General features: G+C 35.9%; 1 protein-coding gene across 1 annotated transcript in view; it reads left to right on the forward strand.

The window, feature by feature from the left end:
- LOC110096091 overlaps window positions 1-4,625 on the forward strand; it is a 55,094-nt gene extending 50,469 nt beyond the window's left edge. The window contains exons 6-8 of the mRNA XM_020821861.2: window positions 3,598-3,723; window positions 3,913-3,961; window positions 4,101-4,625. Of these exons, the coding sequence (XP_020677520.2) occupies window positions 3,598-3,723; window positions 3,913-3,961; window positions 4,101-4,259 (334 nt within the window). The 3' untranslated portion in view covers window positions 4,260-4,625. The remainder of the gene's footprint in view (window positions 1-3,597; window positions 3,724-3,912; window positions 3,962-4,100) is intronic.
- Window positions 4,626-10,067: the final 5,442 nt, after the last annotated feature.

Raw genomic sequence — 10,067 nt, forward strand, 5'->3', positions numbered from 1 at the left:
TAACATAAAATGCAGTATAACTCCAAGGGGAGCTATATTTTCTAATGATTTATTTTTCTAAAAGGTCGGTAATTTCTTTATGACAAAAGTCTAAATATTTTTTGTTCATTTGTGAGGGGCGAGATTTTGTAGGTATTTGACTTTTGTCAAATCCATCAATATAAGGAAGATTGACACAGTGAGTGTTTCTTTTCCAGAAGCTAATAGGATTATCCCCACAGACGGTAGTCTTAATATGTTTTTCTAGTTCAAAAAACTTTTTGTTTGATTTTCAAATTTTTGTAGCTGGCTAGTTAGTTCAGTTATTTGAATTTCTTTAGTTAAATAGTTTATGTGTACTTGTTTTCCTTTGAATTTATTTATTTCATTTAATATGATTTCTTTAGGATCTATAATAAATTTAAATTTGAGAGGAGGATCACAACAATGAGATACGATACCTTTAATATAGTAGTTATTGGCATAATGCTAAATAGGAATGGGGTTCATAGTATAATATGTTGAGATAGATTTTTTACTAATAAAAATGAGGTTTTAATACAGTAGTCTTGTTGGCATACTACTGTTTCGGATAGTTTATATTTGATTTGCATACTATCTCCATTAGTTGAAGTTAGTTTTTGAGTAGTTTTTTCAAAATAATTTGTTGGAATTAGTCCTTGGACACAATTCATGTCTGCACCGCTGTCTACTAAAGCAGTAAGATTTGGTAGTACTAATTATTTTTGGATTACTAATGTTATAGAGATCAACCATTTAGGATAATGACCTTTTGTAAAAAATTAATAAGTGTTGTTCTCATTATTCTCATTCTTTTGTGATTCATTATTCTATGATTCATTGAGTTCGTCAAGATCAGGTTGATCTAAAATATGTTCTAATTGGAGATTCGTTATTCTTGCAGATAATTTATCTTGTTCTGATTTAATTATTGGTTATCAACTTACAGACTATTTATAGACATAAGTTTAAGAGAAAACTTCGAGAAGAAGAAATAGTACAATTATTAAAGCAAACTTAGTACAATTATTAAAATAAAAGTTACATACTTTTATTCTCCACTATGTTGGCTGATAACAGGTAGTGGGTGATTAATGACCCACGTCTATATTAGAGAATATAACACGTCAGAAAGGCAACATTATTGATTTCATTATGCTGTCTGTCAAGCTCTTTTATTAAAAGTCTTCTGTCTCTTCTGATAGTGGAGCTTTTCCAGGACGATGACTTGGTTCTGCATCTTCGGCTTCGAGTGACGGGTGGTCCCATGTATCAGGGATTGTATCATCAGAGCGTTTAGAGGTCATCTCTTCGTCGTTAGAAAATAATTGGGTCATCTGCTCTCAATAAGCTTTTTGAAGACGAACTTTAATTTGCTCAGGGGATTCATGAGGATAATGTTGTTTAAACATTTTTTGTAGTTTTTTTATAGAAAATTCTACAACTTGAAGTTGACTTTGATTTTTGATAATGTTATTTTGGATTACCTTATCAATTTGCTTTTTTTTATCATGAACTATAATGGCGGACCACCATTGAACAGAAAAATTGCGCATAAGGCATTTAATATTTAAGGAGTCCTGATTAAATTCAAGATTCCAGGACCATATCCATGGAATTTGTGCTTGGGCAAAAAAGAAAAATTCACTCATTCCATCAATAAAATCTTCAGTTTTCATGACTTTGACAGTTTTAGAAAATATTAGATTTTAGTTTGAATTAGATGCCTTTGAATTTGATTAAATTAGATTTTTCTAGAATTAATTAGGAATTTTGTAAGATTGGTGATTTATTTTAATTAAGCGTCTGATCTTTTTAATGGTTTGAACTCAAATAGACTCTAAACTCCTTGAAATTACCCCCAAAGATAAAATATGATATATGAAGGGATTATCTAGTGTTTGAGAATTTATTGGGGTTTTTAACTATTTTTAATTAATTATTAGAATTAATTACTGATTTAACTTAAAATTGGACTTATAGTGAAATTAAGGGTTAACTGATTGAGATTTTATTTTTTTTTCCTATGAACGGTTAAACCATGATTAATTAGAGCCCTTAAGTGAATTTTTAATATTTAATATGAATTTCTAATGCATTATCTAAGGCTCTAGGTTAATTCTAGGAAGGGATTTTTGAAGCTCGTACTCGGTGGACCAAATGAGTACCAAATTCAGTGAAATTTGTACCATGAGATGACCTAATCTTAAGGTCTGAATGCATTGAATTTGAGCCCAAATGGAGCTCTCTAAGGTGGCTAACTAAGCCACCTAAGGTGACCTCTAAGTCACCTTAGAGAATTCCTAGGGATCTATCCTAGGGTTGGATTGGGGCAAAACCAATGGCCCTCAAAAAATTAATTCCTAATTCCTATTGGAAAGAACATGGTATCAATTGTAATTTTAAGGGTCAAACCATGACCCTTAAAATAAAATTGATGGAATAATGCCCTTAGACACCTCTTACCTTGTAATTATGGATGAGCAAGTCATTTTATAGTATTAAAAACATTCAAGAATATGTAGTATATACCTTAGAGATATTATTTTCCTAGAAGACAAGTATTGTGTCCACATTGCCTTAGTGGTCTCGTCAAAATTGACTTTGGAGGCAATAGAAGGTTTGAGGCATTTCAATAGCCAAGTAAAAATAGTATAATCAAATGCTTGCTATTTGGAGAAGTTGATCATATCATCATAAGTTGAGAGAGATTTATCGAGATGATAGATTTTTCATGAGAACCAGTAATAAATTGAAAAAGCTCTCGACCATAAATGGTAATTGGTATCATTGAATTTAATAGAGACCTCGACGGTGGAGGGTTTAAAATTATATAGAGATGGAGAGGTCATGATATCATATAAGATAGAAATTGAATAGAGAAGAGGCCACCTCAACAATTGCAAATCATTAAGGGTGAAAGAGAGGTGCAGCGAACTAAACTTTGTGAAGCATTGTGGGGCGAGAACCATGATTGTTGTATCAGATATGTTTCTTCAAAGATGCTGTCTCGCAAGATGACCAAGCAGGCGGTAGCATGCCACGGGTGAGCAACCATATTTGGATTGTCATTGATAGATTGTTAAGTTGACAAAATCGAGTATGATGACATCATAAAACATTTGGTAGGGTACAATAGGATGCAATGTGCGATAGTTGGGTAGAGGCATAAACATCTTGTGTGTGGTAGGATGCTGACAAGTGAACAAGCCCAACAACAAGTGAACAGGAACCGTGATTGAGAACATGAACTTATTTGACATGCATGATAGCGTGGTGGGGTGGTGATTGTAGGTAGAGTAATTGAGAAGTAGGCAGTTAGGCTTTATGTAGTTGGTGGGAGCAATTAAAAGGGCTGCTAGGGTTTCATGCTTTAATAACATGTTCAAAGGAAGGAATTTTTTGTATTATATTGATTTAGAAGAGGGCTTATAAATTAGCATATAAGAGACTATCATGGTTAAACATATACAATTTTGTCCATGTATTTACAGTGCATTCTTAACCACTCTTTCACTTTACCTATACTCTTTCACATTACCTATACTCTTTCACTTTACCTACGTTATTAATACTTTCTTAAATCTATCTTTTCAGCGGCTTACTTCATATCTCAAATATAAGTCGGGCCCGTGTAGCTTATGTAAGCGATGTGCTTGAAGTTGGTGAAAGGGTCAAAGTTCTTGTTGTTAAGTCTATGTTCCCTGACAAGATTTCCTTAAGGTAAGTTTCAGATGAATATAAGATGCATAGCTACAACATGTTATTCTTGCTTACATATTTCTTATGTTTCATGTTCTAATTTTTGATGCATTAATGTTGTAATTGAAACGTTGTACAAACTTAACCCTTAACTCCTTACTGAACCTTGCTTTCTAATTCACCCGTTCAATCATGTAATATAACTGACAGTATTGCTGAACTTGAGAGCAGACCTGGTCTATTTCTTTCAGATAAGGAGGTAAAGCTGATTAATCTCATCTCCATGCATTTTGTATGAAATTATGTAGAGCCATCTAATTTTTTTTCTCCGATACCATTAAAAGGCTTAATTTTCTTGTTTTGTTGGAGTGATAAGAGTGCTAAATTTTCATTGCCAGAAAGTTTTCTTTGAGGCGGAAGAGATGGCAAAGAGGTATAGACAGAGGACACCTGTTCTTCCAACAACTCAAAAAATGAATCAACTTAGTGATGAGGTTATGCCTTTTGATGCTGAAGCTAAATTTTATGCTAACTGGGAATGGTTTAAATTCGAATAAATGACAACTCCGCTTCGTGATTGTTTCAAGAACTCAGTCTAGTACAATTAGAGATAAAGATCCTTACAGGATTTTAGTGCAACCTAGAATGTAGTTGATTGCCTAAAGAGGTTCTGAATTCTGTAATTTTTTAATTTATTTTCCTAGAGAAATATTTTGTATATCCTTCAGGCATCCAGGTGGTATCCTTGAGCAACAAAGTCTTGTGCTTCCTTATTCTTGTACTATTTATTGTGCTTCCTTACCAACACAGTTCTGCTCTTGTTAATGCATTCACACTGGTTGTTGTAATTATAAGACAATAAAAAATGTTCATAGGGACCATTTATGCATGGCTAAATACATCATAATTTGTTACTGCTTTCAGATGTTTCATGTTTTTTAGGTGTTATGAAGTAGTCTATATTGCATTTCTCGTTCAGAACAATATGGCATAGCAATAAATCATGAATTTGAATTTGTTTCTGAATGATGCGTGGTTTTATTCGCCGTTAATTTGATTAAGAACTGAAAAATTATATAGGATTTGAATGAGTATGAAGATTAGGAGAAAGAACTCTTGAATTTGTAAGTTACTATGAATAGTTTATGGCTCGAAAAGCTAGCCAAAGTGCCTCATCATCCTTAATTTCTTTTGCTTAAAGAGCTATAGGAAGGCTATTCTTAGGGGGAAAAAAAAAAGAAAGAAAGTTCAATATCTGATAATATTGTTACAAGTTGTCCCAGACGTGTGGTTTAGCGGATTGATTGTCATGTGGATTCTGACCTCCGATGTGGCTTTCTACTATGGGTTGATTTTTTGTATGATGAGGATGAGTGTCTGCGGTGAGTCTTCGAGATTTGTAAGGTGAGTTTTCTTAATGTGCGGGCGAGTTCATAGTGCTACTTAGACCTCCCAGCATAAAGGGCAAAGGCCCTTGAGTGAAACTTGTCACTAATCGAGAATTGCATTACTTTCGCAAGTTGCGTGCAAGAGTTCTGAGGTGCGTGTTTTTTGTAGGTGGATTGGGATATCGGCAGTTGGTGGGTGGCTATGACTGTAAATAGCTATTTTAGGTGAGTGATTCTCGTTAAGTTGAATGACCTCGAGGGCTCAGGGCTATTCGAACCAGTAATTTGATGGGGTTTGTTGAGTAAAATTATGTGTCTGTCTAGCATTCTAAGATGAGTCTTAATATGATGATCCTTTTAGAGAGTAGGTGTGAATCCACAAGGTGGGACCAATCAGCTTATTGTGGGGGTCAATTCTTCCTCTGATATAAGTTACTATCCTATTATTATTATGATCTTGGGTGGCTTGGAGATTCATCATTATGAATTTGGATCAATGCATTATCTCCGTTTATAAATATCTGATGAGCTGTATGATGTTGCCAAACTTTTTTCTCCAACTCCTAGTAATAGTATCTAACTTGCTTGAGCTAGTCCCCTAAGCATTTCGTTATAGATTCTCTCAAGCATATTGCTTTCTCTCCATTCTCACATAGGTTATTAGCTACCCTATATAGAGTTTGTCTTATAGTAAGGTTGTGTGTCATTCACGATTAGATTTGGGTCCAACCATACCTGTTAACGGCGAATGGCGCACCATGGCGCATTTTTCTCCAACTCCTAGTAATAGTATCTAACTTGCTTGAGCTAGTCCCCTAAGCATTTCGTTATAGATTCTCTCAAGCATATTGCTTTCTCTCCATTCTCACATAGGTTATTGGCTACCCTATATAGAATTTGTCTTATAGTAAGGTTGTGTGTCATTCACGATTAGATTTGGGTCCAACCATACCTGTTAACGGCGAATGGCGCACCATGGCGCAAAGGTCCATTTGGAGTCATGGCGCATAGCGCATGGCGCGGCGCGCGCTATTTTGAACATGGCGCAAGTTATATAAAAAAATATAAAATAATAAGCACGAATATGAAATATTATTAAAAATGAAAGATAAGCTATCATAATAATAAAAGAATCGTCAACCACCAAATCAGCTGGAAGAATATATTTTTTTTTTCAAATATTATATAACAAATCAGTCTTAAATTTTTTGTAAATAATGATATCTGGAGATCGGGGTAGTTCTTTGTCTTACAGCTGGAGAAATACCAAAAAGTCCTTCACCCTATATGTATAACTTAAATTCATTATTGATTTTATCTTCTCACTGAATCTTGAGATAATCTTCCAATACTTGATAAAGACGCATCAGCTATTTCCTTATCCTTGGTAATAATTAGGGTTATTGTTTAGAAATATTTATGATTTAAATAATGTCCCGCTGCAATGTAAAGGCCGATGTAAATTGCAACTTCCATCTTCTATAATCATTTTAAAAATTTGATCCATACTTATCACTGTTATTGAAGCTTGCAACAATTGCCTCTTTTGCTCTATCAATTGCTTCATGTAGTAAGCCAATTGGGGGCTTCTTCTCTCCATCAACCATCTAAGAACTTTAATAAAGGACGCAGCTATTTTTAAGGCATACACTATAGTGTTACCAAAATGATTTGCTGTAAGATTGTAATGTTGAGATATTTAGCTTAGTCTCTTGTCGCAATAAGGACCCAAGATAAATTCTCACAATAAACATTTTTCTTCAAGTCCAAGTTGTTGTTGATGAAAACGTTGTAAAAAGTTAAGAAAGTGTTGCAAAGTGAGTCATTTGAGGGCTTTGAACATAGTACTCTTTGATTTGTGCACCTTCTCATTAACTCAAATGTAAGCGAGGCTGGAATTTAAATATGTGTACTGCCACGCTTTCTCAAAGCATCGCCTTAGCTTTTGATTTTTTGTGTCCTTCATTAATAAATCCAAAACAGTGAGCGCCAAGGAGTCCCAAATAAATGAGAAGGATATTTGTCCATCCAATAATTTTTCCTGTTATGTCATTTAATTTAAAAGTTAAGATGTACACAAATTCTTCATGAAATAAACATACTTAGAATAAAAGTTATAACAAACCTGCAAGAACATTTTTCGATGACATTCATCAGTGACTACTTTGGATCACATTATGTGTGTCCAATAACCTCGATAAACTTGGCAAAAAGTTCAAACATTTTCACAGCATTCTTGGAAAAAGAAACTAGCATCTATTGATTCTATGAATGCAACTACCTCTTGGACAAATTAACAAGAAAATGATTAAGCTTTTCCTATTTCTTGATGTCCATGCCATCTGCCCATTAGAGAACAACCATATCGTAACACAATCTTCTTGAATGGCGTCGCAATAGCTCATGTGTAATGTCCAACCTCTTTCTTCAAAACAGTAACTCGTTTACCTCATGATAACTAGGAGGTTTCATTCCAGGTTCCAAACCTGCCCAAGTGCTCCACCATAGCAGGGAAACTATCATAATTCACAGCATTAGAATGGAGATCGCCAGGGCATCGTACATCCATCTACTGGAAACACTTGAAAGCCCTTTCACCTCATTTCTTTTTTTAGCTGCATCCATTTCTTTGTTAAAACTGACCTTTTCTATGCTTTACTACATCTTCAGGATTTGGTGTAAGGAAAGCTATCTATGGCCTTTAGGTCCGTGATGTTTTGAATATAGAGTGTACGATGTCGATCCTTGACTAGATTGTTAGATTTATTTGTCCGCAACATTTTGGATGGTTTAGCAACTAAAATATCATGCTGTCATCAAACATCAAAGTCTATCTTCTTCTTCGTCAGCAAGTGATCATTTGATATGCCATTAACTGTTCCTTTAAAAGTCTTTTTTTTTCAACAGGGATGTCCATAATTCAGAACTTCACATGCTCGGACAGTTAGTAGCAAGGCGCTTGCATTCTAAAAAAACCTCCAACGAGGTGTTGTTGTGTGGCGTGTAATTCCTCTCTTTTGTTATTTTACCACAAAAAATGCATGTCACACAGTTGTTGTCGATTCAATTTGTTTAGTAATAGGCATATTTACATGCTGGATCTTTTTTTAAAGATGAACTAATCTGACATTTTATACTCACCTAAAAGCAAACAAATTAGATAAAGAAACATATTGTCCAAGAATAAAATAATGGGGGCTGCCGGGGGTCCAAGGGGCAGCGCCCCCGGAACAAAATATTATTTGTAAGAGAAATTTGAAGTTCGTGTATGGAAATTTGGAAGAGGTACGAGCGTGTACCTAGTTGTACCAAGCTGTACCGAGCGGTAACCGAGCATATTTACATAGCAGTACCGAGCGTATCATGCATGTAACTTAGCAATACCGAGACATGTACCCAGCGTGTACCTAATGTACCGAGTCTATACCGAGTGTACAAAGCATGTACTAGTGGTACCGAAGCCATGTACTGAGCGGTACAGAGCATTTACATAGCGGTACCGAGTCGGTATCAGGCATCACTTAGCAATACCGAGCGTGGTACCTAGTTGCACCCGAAGCTGGACCTAGTTGTACGAGAATGGTACTAGTGTACGAGCTATACGAAGCGGTACAAGAGCAGTAACTAGTGGGTACCGAGCGTATCCACGACATAGCGTCAGCTTACGTTAGCCGGATTACCTTAAGGCCGCATACTGTTTTAAGTTGTAAATTCTTGTAAGAAATGCCGTGCAAAACAACAATAGTTGTGCGGAACAGACGAGGTTGCAATCAGAATCAGAGTCAGCTGTAAGATTTTTTATTGGAACAAGAAGGAGGAGGGGAGATTCGGCGGAAAAACAAACGACTTTCAACTTCGGGACAGATTCGCTGGATTTGCGGAAAGTAGCGACTGCTAAGCAAATAGAAAAACAGAAAATTTCGACTTCGGGATATGATCAGCGATCCTCGAACTTAGGGACTGCGGGATGTGTTCGGCGGATGCAGCAAACAGAAAATCTTTTGTGAAATTAGGGCAATGAATAGTCGTTTATCTTAAAAGATATAGATATATTTTAAAATATAAAAAATATTCATAAGTATTCGAAAATTTAAAAACAATTTGGGCGCTAATTTTGCAGTGCACAATGCGCCATGTCTCATATGTGGCGCAAATAAGCGGCGCTATTTTAAACACATGCGCCTCACCATGAACATGCGCCATGGTGCGCCGCGCCGCGTCGTGCGCCATTGAAAGCTATGGGTCCAACTCCTCTAATAAGATGAGGTGAACTTGGATTGATGCAAGTGACGAAGAAGATAAGCCTACTCGATGAAATCGAGTAAGCTTGAATTGTTGGTGAACATGGAGAATCCTAATTACACTCGTTGAGATCTGATAGAAATTGAGAGAGGCTGACCAAGATGATTTTAGATTGCCTTGGCGGGGGTTGCACAGGCATGCTTAAAGGGAGAGCACCCATGAGGATCTTCTAACTCGGTAGCTCATCATTGGAGGCTAGACAACTGAGCGTTGCCCTCAACCCCCATACTTGTATTCACTCGCTTGCCAATGAGTGGTGATAGTACAACCCACTAGCTAGATGATTTAGAATAGTTTTTTTTTTTTTTTTTTGGAATAGCTAACATGAACTCACTAATGCTTTCTCAAGGGAGATGTAGAGGCTTGGCTACCTTCTAGGTTCAGGTGCCACACTTGGAGTCCTATAGGGGTAGGACTAACCCTATAGACCATGCCATCACCTTTCAATCGATGACTTCCCTCTATGATATTGATGATGCTTTTCAAGTGCTGCATTTTCTTTACGACATTGAAGGAGTCGACCAATGTTGGTTTACTCGTCTACTAGTGTGAATTATCAATACTCTTTGCAAAATTTACAATAAAGCATGTAATACATTTTAACATAACATAACAAGAGAGAGACCGAAGCAAGCAGGAGTGGTAGAGAGAGAGAGAGTCTGTGTGATGATGAAA

The sequence above is a fragment of the Dendrobium catenatum genome, unplaced genomic scaffold (genome assembly GCF_001605985.2).
Source record: "Dendrobium catenatum unplaced genomic scaffold, ASM160598v2 fragScaff_scaffold_1056, whole genome shotgun sequence".
Lineage (NCBI taxonomy): Eukaryota > Viridiplantae > Streptophyta > Magnoliopsida > Asparagales > Orchidaceae > Dendrobium > Dendrobium catenatum.